Raw genomic sequence first — 27,119 nt, forward strand, 5'->3', positions numbered from 1 at the left:
TCTTTCTTATTTATTTTTTGATTTGATTTATCTAAATTTGATAATGGTTGGTTTAAGTCTCCCACTAGTATGGTTTTATTGTCTATTTCTTCCTTCAATTCTCCTAGTTTCTCCATTAGAAATTTGGGTGCTATATTATTTGGTGCATACATATTGATTAATGATATTTCCTCATTGTCTATAGTCCCTTTTAACAAAATATAATTACCTTCCCTATCCCTTTTGATCAGGTCTATTTTTGCATTGGCTTTATCAGATATCATGATTACCACTCCTGCCTTCTTTCTATCAGTTGAAGCCCAGAAGGTCTTACTCCATCCTTTAATTCTGACCTTGTGGGTGTCAACCCGCCTCATGTGTGTTTCTTGAAGACAACATATGGTAGGGTTTTGGATTCTAATCCATTCTGCTATTCGTCTACGTTTTATGGGTGAGTTCATCCCATTCACGTTCAAAGTTATGATTGTCATTTGTGGACTCCCTGGCATTTTGATTGCCTTCCCTAATTCTAACCTTTTCTTCTTCGGCTCTACCTTTTAGTCCAGTGATTTACTTTGAAACAGTCCCCCTTGTCCCCTCCCTTGATGTTTCCCTTTTTAGTCCCTCCCTTTTTGTTCCCTCCCCTTCCCCCCTCTCTTTCCCTCCCTTTTTGTTCTCCCTCTCCCCCTCCCCCCCTTGGTTTTCCCTTCTCCTTACCCTTGTTGGGTAAGATAGAATTCAAGATCCCAATGGATCTGGAGGTTTTTCCCTCTCAGAGCTGATTTCCCTGAGATTGAGGTTTAAGTAACCCCCCCCCCCCCCCCTCTCTTCCTCTCCTTCTTATAGGAGTTTTCTTCCCCTCCCCTTCCCATGTGAATCTTTGTGTGAGAATGATTATTCTATTTGGTCTTTCTTTACCCCCTATTTATACATTACATTTTCCCCACATGTTAGTATACATAGGTTGATATAAATGTAGTCCTTATAGAAGAGAGTTTGAGTAAAAGAAGAAGATAACATTTTCCCCTTTCCTTAATATTTACCTTTTCAGGTATTCCTTGCTCTTTGATTTTCGGTATCAAACTTTCCACAGAGCTCTGGTCTTTTCTTTGCAAAAAGTTGGAAGTCTTCTATTTTGTTGAATGCCCATACTTTCCCTTGGAAGTATATAGTCAGTTTTGCTGGGTAGCTGATTCTTGGTTGGAGACCCAGCTCTCTTGCCTTTCTGAAGATCATGTTCCATGCCTTACGATCATTCAGAGTAGAACTTGCAAGGTCTTGGGTGACCCTGATTGGCATTCCTTTATATCTAAATTGTCTTTTTCTGGCTTCCTGTAGGATTTTTTCTTTTGTTTGATAGCTTTGGAATTTGGCAATTACATTCCTGGGAGTTGTCTTTTGGGGGTTTAGTGTAGAAGGTGTTCTGTGAGCTCTGTCAGTGGCTGTATTGCCCCCTTGTTCTAGAATCTCTGGGCAATTTTCTTTGATTATATCTTGTATCACCATGTCCAGTTTGGTGTTTATTTCTGGCTTATCTGGGAGTCCAATTATTCTTAAATTATCCCTTCTCCCCCTATTTTCCAGATCTATCACCTTGTCGGTGAGATATTTTATGTTCTCTTCTAATTTCTTGGTATTTTGGCTTTGCTTTATTGATTCTTGCTCTTTTACACGATCGTTGTCTTCCAGCTGCCTGATTCTGGCCTTTAAAGCCTGGTTTTCTTTTACAGTTTGGTCAAACTGGTTTTGTAGATGCGTGAATTTCTTTTGCATTATTTCCCACTTTTCCTCCCAGAAGGCTTCCATCTTTTTGGTCATTTCTGATTCAAATTCTTCATAGGTTTGTGGAGAGTTTCCATTTCCTTTGGAAGGTTTTGGAGCATTTTCTTTTATATTATCTTCTGTCTGCTCTGTATTTTGTATTTTGGCTCCATAGAATGTGTCCAAAGTCGCCCCTTTCTTCTTATTTTTCTTGGTATTTTGGGGCTTCTGTGGTTCTGTGGAGTTTGTCATCTCTGAATGTGGAGGATTAGTTTTTCTTGTCTCTTTCTGGTGTTCAGAGGCAGTCCTGGGCAGATAGTTCTATGGGCTTTCCCTGGGTTAAACTGAATATGCCTCACTGGAACTGGAATGGAAGGGTCGGACCACGAGGCCACACTCTCCCCCCGGCTCGCTTTCCGGAAGTTGCCTTCAGAATCGCTGGCCGTGAGGCTGTTTCACAGGCCTGCGGGGGGATGGGCTGCCGCTTCCCCAAGCTCCGAGAGCACAGACTTTCACTGAGACTTGGATAGCAGGATTCAGCCCGTGAGGCTGTCTTGCCCGCCCTGAGGGTTGCTGTTGTTTTGACCAGCTCTCTGCAGCGGAAGCCCCAGGCAGTAACTTTCACCGGGACTGTAGAAGGCCCTGAGGGTTGTTGTTTCCGAGGACCCTGCTCTCTGAGCCGGCCGGGCTGCGGCTTCCGGGAGCCTTGGACTCTGCGCTCCTACCCCTGAGGTCCGAGGGATCTCGGGTTCTGGCTTTTAAGGGGAGCCGTACCTTTTGAACCGGGTCCAGGTCCAGGAGGAGGGTTCCCAGGGTCTGTGCTGTTGATCGTTTTGAATTTCGGCGCCTTAGGAGCTTATCGTTTGAGATTGGTCGGGAAGGGTTTTCCGGAGATCTGAGCTTTAGCTTTCTCTAAGCCGCCATCTTAACCGGAAGTCCTCCCCACTCTTCTGCTTTGGAACCAATACTCAGAATTAATTCTAAATCAGAAGATAAGGTTTTTAGAAAAGAAAAGAAGAGAAGAGAAGAGAAAAGAAAAGAAAAGAAAAGAAAAGAAAAGAAAAGAAAAGAAAAGAAAAGAAAAGAAAAGAAAAAGCACTTGATGCCCTGGAGAAAAGATTCAAAGGGATTAGATCTCTAATCTAGTCCAAACCTCTTATTTTCAGAGAATGTCTAGGGTCCAGATGGAGTGAGTAGTGGAACTATGATTCCAGATCCCGCACTGTCCATAGCACAACACTTACCATCGTTGTTCTCTACTCCCAGTGGGACACTGTGTATGGGCCGCCCTTTCTCACAGACGGCAAGACAGGGATGAGGATCTCTTTGGCGGTGAGACCCTACCTGGCCCCGATGGGACTCGCGTCCCCAATCATGTCTGTCCTTCCTTCTTTCTTTCCGTCAGCAGACCTCCTTTAGGGCTGCTCATGTTAAGAGCTGCTGTGCTGGGGACTGGAGGAGACGTGAAGATCCCGAAGGGGCAGTACTTGCCTTTGTGGAGCTTCCAATCTAATAGGCATCAATGAATGAATGATGTATACAATTTTTCCAGAGAAGACATCAACATCCCTTAGAAATCCCAATTTCTCTAAGTCATTTGCCAGACGTATCTGCCACATGGTTGGCAGTGTGGACTAGTAGCAGCTAAAGGATGTGAGTTAGAATCCAGGCGCCACGTCTTATTATCTCTGTGATGGGCCTCCCTTCTCCTGGGCCTCAGTTTCCTCACGGGGAAAAGGAGAGACTTGGGCTAGACAATCTTTAAAGCCCCTTCCCATTCTACATCTTCATACCTAGGATAAATGTTTATGTAAGGATGCCCTTCAAATGTCGCGGCTTCCCTAGGCCTAAATGATTTCTCTATTGTAAAGTGGGATTTTTTTTTCAAATCCAGCCTTTTCAGATAATAAACACTTTGAAAGTAGTGATTCCATGCAGGAGGGGTCCAAGAAGGGAGCTAATTATGTGAATGTCTGACTCCCAAGTAGTATTTCGTGGATGATATTGGAGCTTTGCATATTTTAGTTCGTTGTGAAATTCTAGCTTATGTACCTAGACAGTGATGTATGGATGGATCCACATGCTGCCCCTACATGCTGGGCCCTGGAGGAAGGATGGATAAAGGGGACTTTCTGTTTGGGTCCTGTTGTTTGTTCTCTGGGGTGACCCAGATCCCGGACTCAGGAGACAGTGATTCAGTGATCTGGTTTGTTCTGAAGTCCCTTTGGGTGGGGAATGATTCTTGTTAATTGTTATTTACCCATGAGATGACAAGGGAGCCAGATTCTCTCCCTTGGAAATCACAGGGTGCTGAGCCTCCTGTGTTCTGCAGTGGAAGTTTCCCTTGAGTTCTGCCCACTGCCATCTTCTTTGCATTTCGGAGCTTTGTGGGAGGAGGGACGAGGCCAAAGGGGAGAGAGCAGCTTGTGATCCCTTTCAGAATTCCTGTCCAAAGAGCAGCCCACAATCCCTCGCTTTCTGGGCTTCTTGTTGGACACATCCAGATTCCAAGTGGAGCAGGAGTTACTCATGCTCTCAGGAGTATTATGTCGCACAAACCAGGCCTAGGGGAAGAGATGATGCTCATTGTACTCTGCTTACTACCTATATCGAAGCTGTCCTCAATTTTTCCTGACCCTCTGATAGAGTTTTAGAAATCTAAAGATCATCCTTTAAGAATGTATTCAGGTAAAAAAACAAAATTATATTAGAATGTTTTTAAAAAGTATGTCAGAGAGTAGCCACACGGCTCAGTGGATGAAGAACCAGGACTGAGACAGGAGGTCTTGGGTTCAGATTTGACCTCAAACACTTCCTTGCAGTGGGACCCTGAACACCTCATTTAACCCCTTCTCCTCCCAAAAAAAGATTCACGAGAGATCCAGGTTTGAAATTTAGTTTGGGGGATTATTTCCCAAGAGCACAAGTGTGGATAGCTTCATTCTACCAAATACACCTATGTCCAGTATATTCCAATATATTCCAATAGTCCAATATATTCCCTTATATATATGTGTGTGTGTGTTTAATTTGAAACCCTTATCTTCCATCTTAGAATAAATACTATGTATTGGTTTCAAGACAGAAGAGCAGTTAGGGCTAGGTAATAGGGGTTAAGTGACTTGCCCAGGGTCACATAGCCAGGAAGTGTCTGAGGCCACATTTGAACCCAAAACCTCTCATCTCTAGGTCTGGTTCTCCATCCACCTACCTACCTGCCCTCCAGGTATATTCATTTTAAAAAGAGGAGACATTTCACCTATATTCCGGTCTTATTCCTGGTTTAAAATGTAACATAGTTGCTTACTTGGATAAAATAGCAATAGTCTAGGACATTTTACTCATCTGTCCCCAGAGATGAAAAACTGGACCTTTTCCTGAGAGTTTTTAGAAAAGGGAAAAAAGCCCAAGATCCATCCTCTTGGGATGAGGCTGCTGACATCCTGGTAAATGTTTAACAGCCGACTCGGTAGGGAGGGGGCTAGAGGGGATGACAAGACAGGAGAGCGCATCCCAGTGGGCTCCAGCACCACCCTGGTCCTAACCCTCGTGTCCACAGGCTTTGTCCTCCACGTGCCTTCATTTGACCATTTGCTGTTTCTCTGCAGGAAGGACCAGAACGTTCTGTCACCTGTTAACTGTTGGAACCTCCTCTTGAACCAAGTGAAACGCGAGAGCCGAGATCACACCACCCTGAGTGACATCTACCTGAATAACATCATCCCTCGCTTTGTCCAAGTCAGCGAAGATTCTGGAAGGCTCTTTAAGAAGGTAAGGAGACGAGCCTTCCACTCAGGTCCTCGGAGGGGATTCACACCTCTTGTCTGTAAATGCCAGAACAAAACCAACCTGCGCTCACCTCTTAGGAGTACTGACAGCCTCCTCTTCCTCTGGCGGGTACCAATAGAGCGAAATCAATTAAACCCATGTTCTTTTCTCCTCGCTCGGGATGAGTCTGTACGTGGCCCTCGGCAGGATGCTTACATAGAAGATACTCTTGTGGGTGGGCTCGACGCAGGAGCCATCATTTCCATCCCTGGTGGATGGATGGCTAGTTCTGCTTTAGTGATGTAATAATGAAAATAAATGTAATATGTAATAATTTAAATACTACATGTAATATTTAGAAATTGGTTTTGTTAAATAATATTAACAAAAAAATGGTGGTCGCCGTTTGTAAAATTAACTCTTAAGTCATGAGGATGATAGTAGCTTTTAACAATTTAGTTTAATATAAATATAGTATAAGAAAGAAATAAGGATGGAAGGAAGCGGAAAATTATTTCCGAGCCTACTACCCTAAAGTCTGATCTGTAGAATTTTAGCTTGCTCCCTGACAAGGTTCCGATCTCCATGTGGATGTCTGGTAGTCTCTTTGGAGCAAGTCTGACTAGCCCACAAGGGTGACTTCTGGCCAAGCCACCAATGCCGAATGGAGTAGAAGAATCAATCCCAGAAAACTCACGCCAAAGACCTAGTCTCATCTTTTATAGCCCTTTTGTCCACGTCACTTCCTGTCTCTCTGAGCTGGTCTATCACATCTCAGGAACCAATCAAAGTCTCTCTGACCCAGACCCGTAACCCTTAGTTCAGGTCATGTTCCTAGCTCTTTCCACACTAATGGGATGGGTCGGATGAGAAGAAAGTTCACGACCCTAGGAGGAAGGGGTTCCCTTTACACAGTGATGTGCAGTAGAACACTATTTGAGAAACTGAGAAGCATGGAGGACCTCGAGTTATCTGATTTGAATTCATTTTGGAAGTCCATTCATTCTTGGTTCAGCTCTCTTTCAAAGATTTGATCCAGGAGTCTTGGCTAGGGTGGGTTTGGGAATGTGGTTACATTTTAATGTTGCAACATTTTTTTTTACTGGGCTTAGTATGACGTATGACCCTCATTGGTGGATCCTCATTCTTTCTGGGTAAATGTGGACTTGTTTAATTGGAGATCCAGGTTGCGTTATAAATTAGAGAGGGACTCTTTTAGGAAGGGGCTTAGAAATTATTTTCTGAGGTGACTAGGTGTCACGGATTGTGAGCCAGTCCTAGAGACTGGAGGTCCTAAGTTTAAATCTTACCTGTGTGACCCTGGGCAAGCCACTGAACTCCCCTTGCCTAGCCCTTTCTGCTCCTCTGCCTTGGAACCAATACACAGTATTGATTCTAAGATGGAAGGGAAGGGTTTAAATAAAAGAAAAGGAATTATTTTCTGATCTCCTCATTTTATAATTGAAGGAGTTGGGGCCAAAGTGACATGCCCAAGTTAACACAATAATTGCCAAAGTTAAGACCTGAAACAATGACTTTGGTTCCTAGTCTAGTGGTCTTAATATTATATTCTACTTATGTAGAGGACTTGGACCTCTGAGCTTGGGTAGCTTGAATTCTAGGTGGAATCCTTTCTTGAAAGAAAAGCAAGTCCTTGTCCCAAGTCCCTGGAGGAGGGAGGATAGAGGAGGCTGCTGAGAATTCCAAGGTTTCCACTTGACAAAACTCTTGGCACATTTGGGAGGTGGGGGAACATAATAAAATATCCTTGTAGTGTGACCAGAGAGCCAGAACTTTCAATCCTTTGATGTTTTCCATATTTTTAAGGTGAAACTTTCCCACCCTCTTCCTGGTTTGCTCTTGGTGCAAGACCCCATTTTCCCTCTTCTCACTATCCTGAAGAAAACATTATTTTCAATCTTTTTTCTCCCTGTTTCTTTTCTTGCGTGTTCAGATTCTTTAGAACAAGTGTCAGATTGGCCTGCCTTCAGAACCAGGTTGAAATGTAATTAAGAAAACAAATAAAAATACAGTAGAACAGAGATCGTGCCAATACAGTTTTATAAGTCAATATGCCACCTGCAGGGATTCTTAGAGATGGTTTAGTGTTACTCTAAAGCATAGTACATTGTGATCCCTGAGATGGAAAATGGAAGGACAAATGAGTGGGCCCAGTAGAGATTTTGGGGAAAGTGCTATTTTGCAATTTATCCACTGGATTTTTTTCAGCCCTGGAAATGTGTTGTTTTTCACACTGTGTAGACTCTTGACTTCTTAGAAGCAGGACATGGGAGCTATGATCCTCCAACCAAGGAGGCGGGGATGAATTGACCATTGAATGTGGTCCACTTTGACTCGTTTTAGTCTCCTGACTATACCTGGTAGGTTGTGCTCTTTTTTATTTCAAAAGTAGATGTGCCGAGGATCTTTCCCTTCAGTCTGTTTTTTTTAAACCCATCACCTTCTGTCATAGAATAGATACCAAGTGTTGCTTCCAAGGGAGAAGAGTGGTTATGGTGGGCAATGGGGGTTAAATGACTTGCACAGGGTCATGCAGCTAGGAAGTGTTTGAGACCAAATTTGAACCCAGGACCTTCCATCTTCAGCTCCAGCACTCTAACTACTGAGCCACTTAGCTGCCACTGATTGTGCGCTTTTAACATGGGGGTCCGTGAACTTATTTTTATTTTTTAATGTGGTTTCCTTTTTAATCGTCTGTATTTTTATTTTATGCATTTTAAAATATTTTTCTATGAATGGGTTTGTTGGTTTCACCAGGCTTCCAGTGGGATCTGTGACACAGAAAGGTGAAGAACCCTTAAATTCAATGATCTCCAAAGTCCTTTGTAGTTCTAACATTCTGTGAATATATGAGGAGCAACTTGTATTCAGAGCTCCTGTCCCTTTGTTGCCAGACCCTGTAATACATAGTAAATTGTGATAGCAGAGATAAAAGCAAGTGAGAGGAGAAAATGAGCTGGGCCAGGGGAGGAGAAGAGTTCTTTTGTTAGACATTTTAGATGGAAATGCAGCTTTACAGGATCTCACAGTTGGAAAGGATCTCGGATACCTTCTGTTCCAACTGGCACTTGAGTAGAAAACCCTTCTCCAGCATCCTCAGCAAATGCACATCCTGCCATTATGTGAAGACCTTCCGTGAGGGGGGCACAATTCCTCCTGAGGAAGCCCATGTTCTTTTTGGGTAGTCCTCGTGGGCAGATTCCAGGAGAGAAGGCTATTGCTAAGGTGCTGGCTTTCGTGTCTTATCAGAGCCCTGTTTTTCTTGCATTTTTATTTCATGAAATGTCTCAGCACCCTGAAGTTGGAATTAGGTCCACATGTGGAAGTGGAAAGCTCTGGCTTCTTGATTTTCTTTCTTTTTTTTTTCAATTGCAAAGAGAAACCATTTTCGACAATTGTTTTCTGACATTTTGCAATTCAGCCCTCTCTCCCTCCTACTTCCCTTTTCCCCCAGGAGGCAAATAATGTGGTATAGGTTATATCAGTCTTTTCATGCAATACATATTTCCATATTCCCCATCTCGTTCTGAAGACACATTTCACACATAGAATAAAGAACTCATGAAGGAAATAAAGTAAAGTGTGGCTCGCATTGATCTGCAGTCAGAGTCCAACAGTTCCTGCTTTGGCGGTGGATATTGTTTTTTCTTTAATATCTTGAGTCCCTTGGAGTTATCTGGGAACTTGTTGTGCTGATAATGATTTAGCCTTTCACCGTTCATCACCATACAATATCTCCGTTACCATATACACTGTTCTCTTGGTTCTGCTCACTTCACTGCATCAGTTCATATAACTCTTTCCAGGTTTTTCTGAACTCATCCTGTTCATTGTTTCTTGGGGCACAATAGTTTTCCATTGCAACCATATACCACAGTTTGTTCAGTCATTTCCCCAATGGATGCACACCCCTTCAGTTTCCAGGTTTTTGCCACTACAAAAAGAGGTTGTACGAGGAGATCCTTTCCCCCAGTCTCTGATCTCTTGGGGATCCAGACTCTGGCTTCTTGCTTTTCAAGTGGGTTTGGATCCAACAACCCAGAGGCCAATCCAGACTTCTACTTCTCTCCCTTGGTGGGTTGGCCCAGGGAGACGTCTAGGCTGGTGATGGACTTGAATCCAATGGATAGTTTCTAAAAGATTATGATTTTGGAAATTCATTTCCAAATCTACTTGAGCCAGCCCAGTCTTTTTCCAACTGTTTTCCAGTAGGAAAACCCTTAATGAATGATGTTTCTGAGATTTATAAAATAAAACGTGCTAAGATTTTTTCATATCTTTGCCAAGTATTCCAGGTATTTCATATAGTTGTAGAGTAACTTGCCCTGCATTTTTTTAGTCTTAGATCTTTGAAGGAAAGCTAAACAATTTAATTCAGTAAACATTTATTGAGCACCAACAAGATAGGGAGGGAGTTACAGAGAGGAATAAAACACATTCTTTACTCTTCAGAAGCTAATATAGAAGATAGACCTAGCACAAATATAAATATAAATACTTGCACACATACATACATACATACATACATACATATATATGGGTGTGTAGATAAAAACCCTTATTCTTAGAATAAGTGCTGTGTATTGGTTCCAAGGCAGAAGAGTGGTAAGGGCTGGGCAATGGGGGTTAAGTGACTTGCCTAGGGTCACACATGGGGGACATGTTTGAAGCCAGATTTGAACCCAGGATGCCCTGTCTCTAGCCCTGAATCTCGATCCACTGAACCACCTAGTTGCTCCCCAAAGAACTTTGTTTCACAGAACATGAAAATGAATTCTTTCTCCAGAAAGGCTTCATGGTAGTGGCATTTACGCTGACTTTAGAAGAATGGGTAGGATTTCAGCTGGCCATGGTGCCAAGAAAGAACATTCGAAGCACTGAGAATGGCATAAGCAAACAAAGCTTAGAAACTGGAATGTGAGAACATGTTTGGGGAAGAAAAAAGAAGTTTAATTTTGGGGGAAGATAGGATACATCGAAGGGACCTTAGAAGCCATCCCAGCCCATCTTTTCATTTTGCAGATGAGGAAACTGAGTCTGAGGGAGGATAAGTCACTTGACTAAAGTCGCATAGCTATTACAGCAGGATTTGAATGCAGGTATTACTGACTCCGAACCACCTAGTTGCTATAAAAAAGGAAAGGGTGCAATGTAAGGCCAAAAAGGCCTTCCCCCAAACTGTGGAAAGACTTTTAAATGCCAGGCTAGTTTGGACTCGATTTGTTAAGCAGCGAGGAGCCCTTGATGGTATTTGAGGAGGGAAGGGATGTGACCATCTGGCCGTGATCTATAGGATTGCTTTGGGGAGGGCAGGGGGAGAGATGAGGGGCGTGGAAGAAAGGGCAGTGAAAGTGTCCGCGAGGCTGGACTATTCAGGCAAGAAGCAATGAGGCCCGTCTCTTGGGGGTAAGACCCCAACCCCCCTCACCAGGTGATTGGAGGAGCAGCAGGAAGGCATGTTCTGTCTCCCCAGCGTCAGCATTCACCGCGAGAGGGAGGGCAGGCGCTGCTCCAAGGTGGAGATGGGCCAAGAATCCGGGCCGGCTAATGCGGACAGATTTCGGGCTATCCGCACAAGAGGCTTGTCTGTGCTGCCGGGCCCCTCCAGGGATCCCCTCTGCGCCCCCCCCGGTTTGCGGTTCTTGCTGCTGAAGCAGCTTCTACATTTTGCATGAGGCAGAGGCAGAGATTCCTCCCGCTAAATGGGACATCTGGGAAAACGAGCCCCTCCGCCTCAGCCCAGAAACAGACCTGCTTTGTGCAGGGGCTCGAGGGAAAACTCCTCATTTGGCGTCCCAGGGCCTCCTTGCCACGGAATGAAAGCTAAATCTGTCCAGCCCCCTTGGAGCCAAGGCTTGGGCAAATATTATTGCTGCCACCTCCGTTTGTTTAGTGCTCCGGTTCAGAAACGGCGACCACGGCAGGCCAAAGCTAGCTGCCAGCGGCCTGGCCTCTCTTCCATTTGGTCTCTGTAGGAGTTGCGTGTGCCCAAGAACCCATTAGAGAACAGAAATAAATCTCCCCGCAACTCGCTCCCCACCCCCAATGCCCAACTAAAAGCCACCGGGCTGGGGCTGCCCTCCCTCCGCCAGGCCCCTGCTTCCGGGAAGGCCTTCTCTTTCCCAGGGATCCTGGCTTTGGGGCTAGAAGGGCCTCAGGACTCGGCTTTGTGCGGACGGAGAAACCCCAGGTGCAGGTTGGCCCGGGGTCACCGCGTTCAGACCCAGCTCCGCTCGCCAGAATTCCTTCCACGGCAGCTCTGGGCCCCTCTAGGGAAATAGCTGCGCTTCTAGGTGGCCTTGCCTCCTTTGGTCAGCCTGGAGAAGAGCCTCCCTAGAATGGCCCACGGGCCAGGCTGAGGTGTGACGGAGAAAGCAGGCCTGGACTCCGCAGAGGGTCTCCGTGCCTCCATGCCAGGCCAGGCAGGTGAGGTCCAGAGGGGTCATGGTGGGACACGCCGGAGGGCCCTCGGCTTCGGTCTGGGGGAGCTTTTGGCCTCTGACCCATCCACCAGGGCACATGCAGAGGAGAAAACGTCGGAGGCTGTCCATTCGTGTCTCTCCCAGGCAGAAGAGAAGTAAGGACTAGACAATGGGGGTTAAGTGACTTGTCACACACCTAGGAAGGGTCCGAGGCCAGATTTGAACCCAGGACCTCCTATCTCTAGGCCTGGCTCTCAATCCACTGAGCCACCCATCTGCCCCCACGACGTCTCTTTCTTAGGATGTTTCTGGCCTATCAACTAAGTCATCTCGTGGCAGTAGGCCCTGTGCCATCAAGGGTTGTGGTCTAGGGGCAGTCCTGGGCAGGACTCTTCATTGGCCAGATGAAATATGTGAGAATCACAAACAGAACAACTGCAGAACATCTGTGATCAGCCCTGAGGATCACAAACCTGGTCAGTTTATCTCCTCTGTAGTGGGATGTTTGGGGCCCTTTTCACCTCTTAGTTCTATGCTTTATGTTCCAGTTTCTTTATCTGTAAAATGGGACTAGTAATAGAGCCTACCTAACAGGGCTATTCGGAAGAAAGCTTTTTGTAAAACCGTGAAACAATGCATAAATTTGAGCTATTATTATTAGTTGTGCCAGCTTTAGGAAAATCTCTACTTCTCGGAGCCTCAGGTTCCTGGGGCTAATTATATCAAAGTTTGATGAAGCACTTTGCTATTTACAAAGTGCTTTTCTCAGTCCCCCTGAGAATGAGACAGTAATACCAGGGCTGCTTCCTTAGCTGGGTCTTTGTAAGCCCTGAATGAGACGGTTTATATAAAATACTTTATAGCAGGAAGGAACTGCACAAACGTTATTAACTGCTACTAGATTACCACCAATATTAATAGCTTACTTCTCTGGAATCTAGACCGTATAAAATTATAACCTCATTCAGAAACATGTATTAAATACTTTCTGAGTACAGATTTCTGTGCAAGATGAAAGAGCCAGATATTAAATGAGCTCTATAGACACAGCTTAGTATAGGGGCAGGAATCTCCTTATACACATCTTTCTTCTTTGGCCGTTTTATTTTAATTATTTTTCAAAGTTTTATTGATGTTCTTTGGGCTTGTTATACCGTAGTCATTTTCTAATATATTATTCCCAAAATGACCCCAGAATATTACCTGGTGACAAAGAAAAACAGTTAAGTAAAATCAGCCGACTCTGGGACTACATCTAATCATTAAGGTGCCATTCTCTATCCCTGGACTGAGAGGAAGGCAGCTTCACACTAATTGGGGGGGGGGGGGAGGGGATCAATAAGATTACAGGGACCAGCTCTTGTTTTTTCCCTTTGGTGAAGAGAAGATCTTCTTGGGTTCCTTGTGGAACTAGGAGTCCTTGGCCGAGGACAAGGCAGGATTCCTAGGATCTCATGCCTCCTTTCCGTTAGTTTCTCCTTTTTAATCAAAATCTATGGGGCAGTGATCCGTTTTCAAGTTCAGTAAAAGGACGATGTCAAAGTTCCTCCATGGTTCTGGGTCCTGATGGCTGGCAAGATGGCACCCTTTCCTCTCATTTCCTTCCCCCAGTTTTTTGGTCTGTTTTGGCAGCCTAGTCCTCTAGCATTTTTGGCAATCCAGATTCTTAGTTCTGGCCATGGCTCCCTGAATGCCCTTAGAACGCTGCTTTTCCTGTGCTGGGCATCTGCTTCTCTCACTGTAGAAACTTGAGAATGATCTGGACTCCATTGCCCTGGGATGCTGAGGGAATAAGTGATAGTGGATATGGAAAGTGCCTTGACTTCCTCCGAGTCTGCCTGGGGCAAGATCATGTCTGTGTAATGCTCGGGCCTCTAGAGGTGTAGCTTCATCCTCTTGCACGAAGTGGAGCTCATCCCCTCCAGTGAGGTCTTGTCAGCGGCTTCTGATCAGATGGGGTGGCGGGGAAATGTGGACTGGGAAGTGGGAGCCCAAACCCCTGGCTTGGATCACTTCTTCACGGAAGCCAGCGTAATCTAAGCCTCCTGTCCAAACCAGCACCACTTCCTTTCCTGGGCTGCCTCTTCCCATGACCTTGTTTTCCTTTTGATGCTCTGCTCTGGGTGGAGAGTAGCAAACAAGTCCTCATTTTACTCTGCTTTCTCGCTGCTGGCCCTGGAACACTTAGGAGGAAAATGCGCGACCTGTTTCCCTTCCCTTTTTCAAGACTTCTGGAAAAAAGTGAGCATTACTTTAAACCGTAGTCCAGACGGCCGGGTCCATTCAATGCAACAAAGACATTTTTCAATGATACCTGTAATGTTCTTTAGCGTTGCTTTAGGCTGAGATGAGTACAAAATAAGTTTAAAGCCCAGTTCCTGCCCTCACTCTGCTTAGGGTCTAACCAAAGAATGAGAACATGTTAGTAATAATTGATCATTGAGTATTTAAGTGCCTGCTGTTATGAGGAAATGAGCAGGAGGCTCTGGGATTCTGGAGAAGCGACGTTTCCTTGTAACCCTGCTGTGTGCTAGGCGTTGGACCAGGTACGAGGACAAAGAATGAGAAGCTGATGTTCTATAGGGGGTCATACATAGAGATGTGTTTGTATAGAGCTATATAAAAGCATCTAAAGTTAATAAATACAAATATGTACAAAGTAGTTCAGCAGAAGGTAACTGGGAGGGAGTTGGCAATTGAAGAAAATCAGAAAGCAGTAAGAAAGAGTAGATTGTTGTTGAATAAGTAGCAGAAAGTCTAGGGCAGACCTGGACGTGTTCCAAGAGGGGTGCAGGCTTTGGGGGAGAGATAGTTATAGGCCATTGCTTCCTAGTCCTCTAGTAGCCAGAGTTGCCACAAGTTCTACCCTAGCGGACAGCTGGATGGCTCAGTTGATAGAGAGGAGCTCATCCTGGGTTTAACTCTGGCCTCAGACACTTCCTAGTTGTGTGACCCTGGGCAAGTCATGCCTTTACTGCTTTTCTGCCCAAGAACCAGTGACTACAAGACAGAAGGTAAGGGTTTAAAAAGAAAATAGATCAGGTCCCAAAAGGCCTCCCCATACCTTAACTGAGTAAAATCTCACCCGTTATCTGAGGAGCTAGAATAGTGAGGAAGCTGACAATTTTTTAGCAAGAAAGTGCCATGTTGAGGTGTCATCCTTTCGGGAGGTTAATCCAGCAGACATTATTCACTATGGCTTCGAAGATAAACGTGGCTGAGAGGTTAGTTGGGATGTTATTACACGGACCCTTGTGAGGAATAATGTAGGCCAGCCTTGGGTGGTGGTCGAAGGAAAGGAAAGAGGAAATGTGAGACAGTGGAAGATACCTGAAATTTGGAGTTATCAGACCCAAATTTGGATTCTCTTTCCAAACTGTGTAATCATAAATTAGTCACTTAAACTCTAGGCTCTCATTTACTCATCTATAAAATGAAAGAGTTGAACTAAACAATCTATAAGTTCTCTGAATCCTGTAGACCTGCCTGGGCCTCAGTTTACCTTAAACAAAATAAGGATCTTTGCCCTCCTTTTTCCCGGGGTTATTGTGAAACTAAAAATGTGTTAAGGGTTAAGGATTAAGGAAACTTGGGAGAGGGGCAGGTCCTGAATTCAAATCTGGCCTCAGATACTTTCTAACTGGCCGACACTGGGCAAGTCACAATTGCCTAGTCCTTACTGCTCTTCTACCTTGGAACCAAGATTTAGTATCAATTCTAAGACAGAAAGTAAGGGTTAAAAAAAATTTTTTTGGAGAGAATTTTTCACTCTAGCAAGGAAAGCTAAAAGATGACTCATCAGATCAATAAAAGACACAATTGTACTCCATGCATTTTGTTAACTCCATACCCACTTAAAAAGAATTTTTAAATGGTAAGAAAGATGTCTTTCTTTGAAATAATATAGTTATTTATGGTTACTTATCGTGATTTTTTTATTTATGGTGATCTCTATTCTGCTTTCCTTTTAGTAGATCTCAAATGCTGCCTTCTTTTCTCCATCCCCCCACAGAAAGAATGATTGCTCCCTATCCCTTCCAACAGTACACCTTCCCAACAGAAGGTGGGAGGACGTCTTGCATGCTGAATGCTAAGTGGTCCGTCTGCATCAGAGCTCTAGGCTGAAGCCTCAGTGGAATTTTGGTCTGCCCTTCCAGTCTCCTTCACAGAATAGTAGATGGAGAACAGGGATAGAAATTAATTGTACCTCCTGGCATTGGCAAAGTTATCAGTGCAGATCACCTCCTGGGTCAGGGAGATTTAGAAAGGTGTTGTCATCAGAGCAGATGATTTCTGACATATTGGATGGGCCTCCTCGCTGTGTCAGATGGAAGGATGTGATCAGAGCAGTGGCCTCTGGCTGGATGCTGCCTAGCTTGGGGCTATCTGTACACAGTGCTTCATCCTCCTCTTAGCCTAGGTGGAGAGCTGGGCCGCTGCTTGCTCCCTGTGGATGGAGCCAGGCCTTTTCGAGTGAAAAATCAGATCTTCTCACTTCCTGCTTTGGGGTTTGGGCTTCACGTCTTTGTTCCTGAAGAGATGAGGCAGGATTTCTCCCTGTGATGGAGCTTTAGGAGGTATAACTCATCCAGCTTGAACCCAGATGAAGTAGAGAATTAAAAGGCTCCCTTGAGATTAGAGGCAATGCGAGAATCATTTCCCACACTTCAGTGTTAGTCCCAACATCGAATGCAGAAGTATCAAGGTAGCTTCATGTCAGAAATGCTCAATAAGTTTGGAAGAGGGGAGGATTTTGGGAGGGGAACATGTGATGATGATGATACTAATAATAATAGCGAGAATTTATATAACTTTAACACTTGCAGAGTACTTTATACATGTTATCTCATTTGATCTTCACAACAACCCCAAGGTAGGTGTGAATTATTTTCCCCATTTTGCAGATGAGGAAACTAAGGCAAACACAAATTATGTGACTTTCCCAAAACCACAAAATTAGTGTCTAAGGCAGGAGTTGAATTCCTATGCCAGTTTGATATGAGGAGTAAAATGAAGGTCTGGTTCAGAGAGTTAATGACTCTGGCAATTTCTATGTGGAGGGAACAAGCTTTAGCAAGAGAGGGAAAAGGTGGTGGAATGTAGAGTGGCTGTGGCGATGGAGAGGTCCTGAGAGGTTTTCAGAAAGCCTTTTTATCTTGATTAGTTACCAAGGAAGGGGTCATTTGTTTGGGTGATTGTTGTCCTGCCATTCCCAAGGAACTGATGTCACTTTACCCATGATTCACCTGGTGGGGGAGGAGTGAAAACCATAATGCAAATGAGATGCTAATGATATGTTAAACCCCTGGGGCCACTTTCCATCAAATTTTGTTCTTTCTGAACAGACTCTAGGGAAGGCAGGACTTGTGGAAATTGGGCATTGTTTGAACCCAGTCCTGTGTGATTGGGAATCTGAACTCCCTTAACTAGAGTCCTAGGTTATGTGTGTGATATAAGGAGTTTTCTTATCATTGTAAATCTAAGCAACCTATCTGTCTTATCTGGAAGGTGGCCCCACACAGATCCCCTAGTGATAGATCCATGTTCTTTTGGTTGTTCCCTACTTCTTAGCAGGGTCTAATGGGACTGGTGCTCTATCTCCTCCTGGAGTTGCTAATGGGAGATCTGTGCAAAATGTCCAATAGGCAACTGATGATTTAGGACTGATTTTCAAAAGAAATAAGTAGGTGTATGTTTGTATATGTGTATGTGTCTTTGTAAGGATATGTATGTATGTGTATATTATATGCATACATATAGTATTCATTTATGTGTGTGTGTGTGTATATATATATATGTATATATATATATATATATATATATACACTTTTTAATATATATGGCTATAGAAAATGAGAGGCCATGTGGCTTAGTGGATACAAAACTAGTCTTTTTTTCTTTTGTTTTTAAACTCTAACCTTGCCTTAAAATCAACATTAAATATCCATTCTAAGGCAGAAGAGCCACAAGGGGAAGGCAATGGGAGTTAAGTGACTTGCTCAAGGTCATACCACTAGAAATGAGTGTCCGAGGCCAAATTTGAACCCAAGTCTTCCCCATTGCAGGCCTGGTGCTCTGTCCACTTTGGTACCTAGCCTCCCCTCTGAGCTAGTCTTGAAGGCAGCAGGACCTGGTTCAAGTCTTGACTCCTAGCACAGATGGGCTATGTAGCCCTGGGCCCCTCTGGAAGGCCAAGCCTCTGAAATGGCACAGCTGGCCTGGAGGGGTAGGGAGCTGGGATTCCACTCCTTTCTCTCCTTGTAGAGTAAATGCAAAATCATGGAGGGGGGGGCAGTCCCTCACCCCTGGGGGGAATCAGGAAAGACCCCGTGTATTTGATAAAGTACTGTGTAGCATCCCAAGCATATTCAGGAAAACCCCACATACTGCATTTTAATTTGCATGGGAAGTCTGGGAGCTTTGGGGTCCTTTTTTTACCCTACTTTCAGCTTAGAGCGAGTGGCTGCCTTCGTAAAGCCTTTGGAGTTCTCAGGAGCTTCTTTGTGGGTGTTGGCAGGGTGCTGGAGAGGCTGCACTTTCAAGAAGCAGCTGGGGGATAGGAGCCCAGATTTGGCGCTGGAAGCTGGTCTATTCTTAGGGGAGACGATGGGCAAAATCCTAAAGAGAAGAGCGCGGAGCCTGGAGAGAAGGGAGCAGACCCCATGGGCTGCCCCAGCCCTGCCCTCAGGCTCCTCGGGACCGCGGGACAGAATTCAGCATGTAGCTCAGGTTCGGGTCCTCTTCGGCTTTTTGTTCAAGGTCCCGTACTTGTCTAGGAAAATATGTGTCCCTCGCTCGGGGACGGTGGGGTTAAGGAATGGGGACGACATGGCTGCAAGCCCGGGGCCCTCTGACGGCTCCCACAAAAGTTTGGCACGCTCAGTTAGAGCCCCTGACCCCATCCTCTCACCCCACCAAGCCAACTGCAGAGCCCCGAGGCTTCCAGGAACAGCCGCCCGAAAGGAGCCCGTCTGAAAGCTTGGAGAATGTCTTGGTGAAATTAGCGTCAGAGGGGGCAGAAATGCCCCGGGACACAAAGGGCGTTTTGAGGAGCCCGGCGGGTTCTTCAGAGAGTGAATGTCCCCGTTAGTGTGGCCATGACCTGTGGCCCCACCCATGCTGGAGACACAGTTCGATTGTCCCCGCCCGGGCTGTGCGCTTGTTGGGGAGCCGGGGACGCTCCTGGATGGATGGATCCTGGCATGGACGTGCTGGCGCTGCAGGCTGGCAAGCAGGAGAGCTGCGGCTCCTGACCTCTTCCCTTACCTCCAGAGGGCCACCCTGGCCGTATTGGGCTTCCAGAAAGAGAGGAGGTGGTTCTCCTCCTCCTGGCTGTCCAGGCCTTGCTTCTCTGACCTTCCTGTCTCCTAGGGGCCCAGCAGCACCCCTGAAAGCCCCCATTGTCCTCCCTGTCTTCCGGGGCAGAGCCCCCCGGCAGCGCCTCCGGGCCAAGAAGACAGCCCAGCTGCTCAGCTCAGAGGTTACCCCACTGCATAGCGTGCCACTACAGCCTCCGCTTGGCTCATGGGTCTCCGGACAGACCGGGTCTGTCTCCGCTCTTTGGAGAACCCTGGCATTTACCCTCTGGACGTCCTTCCCTTATCACCATGGAATCCCCTCGCTTCCCCGAGGGGCGTCTCCACAGCCCCCAGAAACTTGGTGTTGGGGTCCGCCTCCTCCCCAAGATTCCTGATGGGAGACTGAGGCCCAGAACTGCCAGCCTCCATTTAAGGACAGCCGCCTCTAATTTCTCTTTGGGCCCTTCCTCCCCCCGGGGCTCTGTCTCCTCTTCCCGGACCCTCCCAGCTTCTCCCGCTGGAAAGAGAGCCCCCCAGGCCTTAGCAGCCTGGCGCAGCGCGGGGCTTCCCAAAGGCTCACTGGCTCTTCGCCTCTCCAGGAAGGGCTTTTTCTGCAGGATGTCCCCAAGGCCTTACACGATCGTCCGTCCCAGACTCTTGTTCCATTCCGCGGGGCCGTGAGCCTCTTCTCCTGTGCGCCCCGGGGGGTCCCAGGGGCGCTGGTGCGGGCGCTAAATGTCGGGGTGGGTGTCTGAAGAAGGGAAAGCTCCCCTTGCAAGTCTCCTACTCGGACAGGGCAGACTAAAGGTGTAAGATAAGTGCCGGGCAAACAGGAAGGGCCCAGGGCCCAGGCGGACCTGGGGGGAGCCGCACCCCGGTGCCTTCAGTTCAGGTGCTTGGGGTGGCGCCCGGGCCGCGGGGGAATCGGCCGAGGCCCGAGGGAGCTTTGTGAAGCAGAGACCGGGCGGGAGGCCTTCCCAGGCCCTGGGGGGGCAGCCAGGGCAGAGACGCAGGGAGGGGGACGGGAACCTAGAGGAGGCCGGCTGGCTAGAATGAAAGGCGGGCAAGAAAGGGCGCGAGAATCGCAGAAAGAGAGTTGGAGGCCAGGCTTTGTGGGCCTTTGGAAGCGAAGGAGGACTTCGTTACTTTGGCCCAGAAAGGGTCCTGGCGCTGGCTGGTGGGGAAGCCACAGGGTCAGATTCTCCAGATGCACGGGTTCAGGGCTGCAAAGGCCGAGGAGGGAGGAGGGCCCGGACTAAGGCAGGATTGGGCGCGGACTGGCTAGGTGGTCGTGCTGAGAGTCGGGGCCCGGGCCACGCTGAGCCTATGAGCCCAAGCCGCAGGAAAGCCAGCGGGGCCTCCGCCTCAGGGTCGCCCATCTGTTCCCAAATGCCTGCCCCTCCTCAGGGGCTCTTGGCCGTGATTGCACAGAGGTGCTGGGGCATTCCTCTCATTTTCTTCACAGGGCCTCCCCTGATTTTGCCCTCTTACCGGCCCCCCTTTTTCCATTGGCAGTCTCCTCCCACTCCCACATACTTCCCCCACCCCCCTCAGAGACTCGGCATTTAATTTGGGGGCAACCATTACCTTCCAGCACTTTGGAATCAAATTCACAAGAAATATACGTGGAGGGGCAGAAAAGAGAGGGAAAGGGGAATCCATATTTCTTGAGCACCTCCCGGGAGGCCTGGATGCTCACAGCCATCTGAGGGGGGCTGGAGGGAAGGGTCACCAGCTTGGAAGGGTCCAGGGGCAGCTGGGTGGCTCAGTGAATAGAGCACCAGAACTAGCGATGGGAGGTCCTGGGATCCAATCTGCCCTTAAATGCTTCCTCGCTGTGTGACCCTGGGCAAGTCCCTTAACCTATGCCCAACTCAGTTTCCTCCTCTGCAAAACGGGAAATGCCAGTAGCACCTGGCTTCCAGGATTATTCGAGGCCATGAATGCACTTTTCCAAGCTTAAAGCATTGTATAAGTGATTGCCTGAATGCTCACTTTCCCTGCCCTGCCTTGCTTGGGTTGGTTTTGTCTTCGGTCTGTCTTTGTCTCTGTGTCTCTCCACACGTGCCCTGGCGGGCGGCACTTTTGCCGCGTGGCCCCAGCACTTAACCCTGCGTTTGCACACAGCAGGCTCTTGGGAGATGCTTTCCCCTTGCAGCGCTCCCATACCCTTCTCCCATTGACCGGAGGCCTGCTAGAGGTTCCAGAGAGCATCTTTCTGTCCCCTTGGGTCACCTGTGGCCCCTGAGAAAGGAGGGGCTGCATCCCAAAGGCACAGGGAAGCCTCCCTCTCCCGGGGGTTTGTGGGTTCAGACAAGCCTCCCTAATGTCAGGAGGGGCTGCAGGCACAGCCTTAGGTCTCTCTTTCCCTCGGAGTGACCTCTGTAGGACAGAAACCCTTGCTGGCCCTGTCCTGCAAGCATGTTCAGTCCTAGTCCGGTATTCTCTGGGCACATGCCCGAGGGACCCAGTACCTGGCCTCCCGCGGGCACCACCCCCTCTTGGCTCGTGGGGGACTGTGGGCAGGGGCCTTGCCTCCATGGGCCTCTGTATGCCCGTCTGTAGTGGAGGAGTTCCGGCTGGCCTATGGTTCCACGGCATTCTCAGCCCCTCGCTGACAGTGAAGGATAGTGAGGACAGATCCGTGCCCCTGCGTGGGCTCTGGGGGCTGCCCTCTTCCCCGGCTCCACCAGAGTCAGGGCCCCGGGCTCCGGGCCCCAGGCCAGCTCACAGCGCTGCTGCCTTCCGTGGGGCTCTCTCCTTCCCGCGGTGAGGGCAGGGCCTACAAGCCAGCTTCCATTCACTGCTCTGGTCCCTCTGGAGCCCTTGGTCTGGCCGGCCCAGGCCCCCAAGCGCGCCCTGCTTCAGGCTCCTCTTCTTTAAAGTATTTCCTCAGCAGTTTTCCCAGTGACCTGGGCATTTCCTGGGCTGGCACTCCCGCTGCTCCGCTTCCTACCAGGCCATCTTCCTCTTCGGGCCTCCTCTGGCCCTGCCTGGAACCTGCACGGAGATGCTTTCGGGCCTCCTGCCTCCCCCACTGGGCCCTCCTGAGGCCTCTTCTTCTGTGGCTCATCTCACAGGGTCCCTTGGGGCGGCTGCGCCCGGTGATGCCCTCTCAACACCTCCTCAGCTCTGTGCCAGCCTTGTGCCCCCCGGAGCCTTCAGCCATAGATGCAGCCCGATCGGGAGAAAGATCTCCGGGGCTCTGGCAGGCCGTAAGCCTCCAAGGGACGGTTCTCTCTGCCTGTGCCACCTCCGACTGAGCAGGGCCTTCCTCATCCCTAACGGGGGCCTGGCCTGCCCGGCTGCCCGTCCTGGGCCCTCGGAAGCCGCTACTGTAACCCCCGGGAGGACCTCCTCAAGGGGCATTCCTCCACGAGAGCTCTGGGCCCGGGCCCTGAGTGGAGCGCCCCAGGCGCCTCCTCCCCACCAGCCACCCGGACAGGTAACTGCGTAATTGTGGCCGGACCGGGCGAGGACAGCCTCAGCTCACCAGCAGGGCCCGGCGAGGAGTCGGGGCCCGGCCGGGCCTCCCTCACCAGGTCCCCCAGGTCACCAGGCCAGCACGAGTTCCTCTACGGAAGCAATGCTGTGGAGCGTCCTGCTCTCCCCGACCCCGGAGCCCTCCCGACCCCTCTCCTCCTGGCCCTCTCTTGGCTTTATGTTCCCCCAGGAGAGTCCGGGCCCAGCGTCCGGCACGCTCCCAGGCCCTCAGCACATGCTGGACCAATGCCCATTGAACCAAATGGCATTAAGTGGAGAGCTTCCACTGGACTTAATTGCCACGTGCTCAGCCGCTGTCCAGCCGACCTGAAGGAGCCTGTGCCTGGGGAGGAGGCGTGCCGAGATGGGAGGCGACGGGGTTGTGTGTCAGGGAGGGCCTCACATCGAACGCGCCCGCTTTGGCACCCTCTGATTGGATTTCCTGGCTCTAGTGAGTGCCGCCCTGCCTAAGACCAGGGTGTGCGTGAACATGGGCACGTGGGTCTGCTCATAAATGCCCTGGCTGTGCGCGTGTTTACCCCAGCGGCGTGTGCAGGGACGCGTCTCTTCTTAGCCACCTGTGTGTGCCCGTCTTTATAGACGTGTCCGTGGGCGTGTGTTCATACAGGGTTCAGGTGCACACGTGTGTTTGTGTCGGTCCCCCTAGGCGAGTGCCCCCGGATTGATAGAAGGCGCTTCTGTAACACCCACCTGGCCCCACACACGCACTCCCTATGGAGAGGCCCGTTGGGCCTTCCCCGTGGCACCTCCTAGCGGCAGAGGGCAGGCACGGGCTCTGCCCCCCAGCCATCTCTCCCCTGCCTCTTCCTGCTCTTCCATCCTGGGGCCACCCTTGGGGGAGGTGGGGCGCCTGCGCCCCTGCTCGGGATGTGAGCAGCCCTTCCTTCCTGCCGGAGAGCTGAAGCGTTCCGCAGCCCAGAGGCCTTCCTCCAGGCCCTCTCCCGCTCGTGCCACTTTCCCCCATGACCACGTTTGAAAGAAGAAATTCTGTTTTACTGCCGGGCTCAGAACTTCGTTTTTTTTTAAACCCTTACCTCCATCTTATTATCAAGACCACATGATCCTCTGGGTGTCTGCCAAGAAATTCAGGCCAAAACTCTGGGAGGGTCAAGAATAATTTAAACAATAAAATAAAGATATGCTTTTTCTTTATTTTTTTTATCCTTACCTTCTGTCTTAGAATAAACACTGGGTATCCGTTCTAAGGCAGAAGAGTGGTAAGGACTAAGTCGTGGAGGTAGGGTGTTAAGTGACTTGCCCAGGGTCACACCACTAGAAGGAGGCTGAGGGCAGATTTGAACCTAGGACTTCTGCTCTAGGCTTGGCTCTCCATCCACAGAGCCCCCTTAGCTGCCTCCCAGAATCCCATGTTTGAAAAGAGAGCTGTGCCCTTGAAAACTGGATTCTCTTTGAGGAAAATGCTGACACGGGCTCATCAGGCAAGACTTCAATGGCCTCCCTGTTTCTACCTGCTGACAGCCTCCGCCTTGGGACAGGGCTGGAATTAGCTCTCGCCACAGGCCAAGGAAAAGCAGGCTCCTTCTCTCCTCACATAAACAGGATGGGATGGGAACTCCCTACTTCCCGGTGAAGGGCTCGTGGAGCTGCGAAGCACAAAGGCCTGGACTGTCTAGTGCGGACTAATATGATGATTATCCGGAGGCCCTGGTATTGGGGCCTGGGCCGCCGTGGCCTGGAGTCGGGGACCCGAAAGGGACTCCTCCTGTGTGTGGCTGGGGTGGGCCGGCCCTTGCCTTCCTCCCTGCTCTCGCAGCCCGTGAGGGGGGGTCCGGAGACCTCTCCAGGCTGGCCAGCGTGGCAGGTGGCCACAGCCGAAGCTTATGGGAGAATCCCACCCAAATGGCCCCCTCGACGCGCGGCACTCAGCCCTCGTCCAAGCGCTTGGGCCTTCTTATCTTGCTGTTTGGGGACTTGCCCACATCCCTCACAGGGGAGAGTTTACCACAGGACACGCGTAAGGATAACACAAAGTGGAATAACAGATAGGAGGCAGCTCGGTGGAGCCAGGCCTAGAGATGGGGGAGGGCCCGGGGTCCAATCTGGCCTCAGACACTTCCCAGCTGGGTGACCCTGGGCAAGTCACTTGACCCCCATTGCCTAGCCCTTACCACTCTTCTGCCTTGGAGCCAATATACAGTATTGACTCCAAGACCGAAGGCAAGGGTTTCAAATTAATTAATTAATTAATGGAACAAAATGCCTAGGATTACAAAAGAAACCAGTTATGCTGAGATGTGATTAGCAAAATATTCAAGAAAAAAAACAAGCAGGTTAAGAGTCTTTCATCTATTTAATTTAATTTAATTTAAATATTTAATATTATAATATTTAGTATTATTATAAATATTATTATAATTTTTAAAAAAAGAATCCTTCATCTAGGTGAAAAGAAAGGCTGCGCCCAGCTGGAAGAAGCCTGTAAGAGAGCAGGGGACCAAGGCGAGATGTAAAAGCAGCAGGACGGGGCAGCTAGTTCCATGTGGGGAAAATAAAAACTGACTCCAAGGCCACATGAACCTGAGAAGCCTAGTGATTGCCCTTAACCAAAATAAAGAAGGAAAGTTAGGCACGGTAATTCATGGGGAGGAGGGCTCCTGTGAGACTCCCAGGTGGAGGCGGCCCCTGGAGCCACACAAGTGGTGCCCGGCGTTGGCGGAGGCCCCCAGGGGAGGGAAGCCTGCCCCTGACCGTGGCTGCCCAGTGCTTGTGATGTCCAGAATAAAAGACTCCAGTGCGTCCACGTCCACATCGTTTCACTTCCTATCCCTCAGTGCGAGCATTGTTCAGTATTCCACATCTTAGCTCTAAATTTAGGTTCCTTCTTTTTTTTTCCAGGCTAAGGTTACTATGCAAACATTCAAAAAAGAATTTTGCCCAAAGTAATTTTTCCCCTCCTTCTTTTTGGTTTCCTGCAATGTTTAGATGACTCATTCTCTTCCAAGAAGTTTTAAAAAGAAGAGAGATGCATGTTGTGCGATAGCACACAAAGACAGTTTTGTTTATTATCCTCATTTTCTTTCCTGCCCTATATCCCTTTTCCTTTCCTTTTTTTAACGGGGAAGGAAAAGGGCTTTGCCGCATCCATTGTGTCATGGACTGGGCTTCAGCAGGTTTTGTTGGAGGGGAGAGTGGACAATAAATGCCCCTCTTGTCTTTGGGTGGGGTCCCCTAGCCACTTCTCTATCCAGCCCTCCAATGCGGCCAGCACGAAAGCCTGACTCCAGGCCTGGGGGGAAAGGAGAGGGGATCGGTGGGAAGCCACCAGGGGTTCCCCTCAGAGGCACCCATCTAAGGTCTCTGATCTGGCAAACTGCAGGGCCCTCCCTTTGTCGTCTGAGTAGGAGGAGGCTCTGGCCGCTTCCTCCTCCAGTCAGAAGGGCCCCCCACTGCCGCAGGCTGTCTTCAGCCCCCTCCGAGGCCAGCCTGGCCCTGGGATGGCCCCCGGGGGACACCAGGAAGGGAAGCTGTGAGTCCCCAGCTTGGGAGCCTCGGGAAAGCCACTGTGGACAGAACCCAAAACCTAGGGAGAGTGATGGGCCCAAGGAGACCGCTTGGGCCAGGCTGCTCCGGCACGGATCCTTCCCTGTCCCCTTCCCTCCTCTGCCGGGCTGAGTTCTGGGCCCCTGGGGTTCAGGCTGGAAGGCACGGGGGCCTTTCTTGTAGAAGAGGGGGAGCTTGGCGGGGAGCTCCCCGGAGGCGAGGGGAGGGATATTTGTGGTTCGCCTCCTGACCCTGCCTCTGCCTCTGGCCGCAGATGGATGAGTCATTTTGCCTCCCTTCCCCTCCTCGTGCTACAGACACTGAGCCATGTTTGTGGCACACATGCTGGCCTTCAGAAGGCTTTCAAATGGGCTGCTGCTAGTGTTCAGTCGCGTCTGACTCCGTGCAAAGCTCCTGGAGCGGTCGGCCATTTCCTTCTCTGGCTCGTTCTGCAGAGGAGGAACTGAAGCCATTGGAGTTCCGGGACTTGCCCAGGATCACGTGGCTAGGGAGTGTCTGAGGTCCCGTTAGAACTCAAGTCGTCCTCATTCATTCCCTGGCACCACAAAGCACTTTACACACCTTATCTCGGGTCCTCACAGCAGTCCCCGGAGCGAGACGCTGCTCTCATCCCCCCTTACAGATAGGGAAACTGAGGGTGAGAAAAATGAAGAGATTGCTGGGGTACCACCGCATCCCGAGTCGGGGCGCACACCCAGGGTTTTCTGACGTCTCCAACTCAGCCTCTCCTAGGCGGGCCTGGGGCTGCTTCTAGCGTCTGAGACCCTTGGAAGAAGGACAGAAACAATAGACACTAAGCCTGGAAAGACCTCCCCGTCCTTCCTCCCTGGCAAGCAAAGGAAAC

At 49.0% G+C, this 27,119-nt stretch overlaps 1 protein-coding gene across 13 annotated transcripts in view; it reads left to right on the top strand.

The window, feature by feature from the left end:
• The window catches only part of SRGAP2 (SLIT-ROBO Rho GTPase activating protein 2), a 239,853-nt gene that overhangs the window by 131,668 nt on the left and 81,066 nt on the right, over window positions 1–27,119 (top strand). For all 13 annotated transcript variants that reach the window (XM_056815828.1, XM_056815827.1, XM_056815826.1 and 10 more), the window contains one exon: window positions 5,349–5,511. In XM_056815828.1, the coding sequence (XP_056671806.1) occupies window positions 5,349–5,511 (163 nt within the window). The remainder of the gene's footprint in view (window positions 1–5,348; window positions 5,512–27,119) is intronic.

This window comes from Monodelphis domestica, chromosome 2, assembly GCF_027887165.1.
Source record: "Monodelphis domestica isolate mMonDom1 chromosome 2, mMonDom1.pri, whole genome shotgun sequence".
NCBI classification, from domain to species: domain Eukaryota; kingdom Metazoa; phylum Chordata; class Mammalia; order Didelphimorphia; family Didelphidae; genus Monodelphis; species Monodelphis domestica.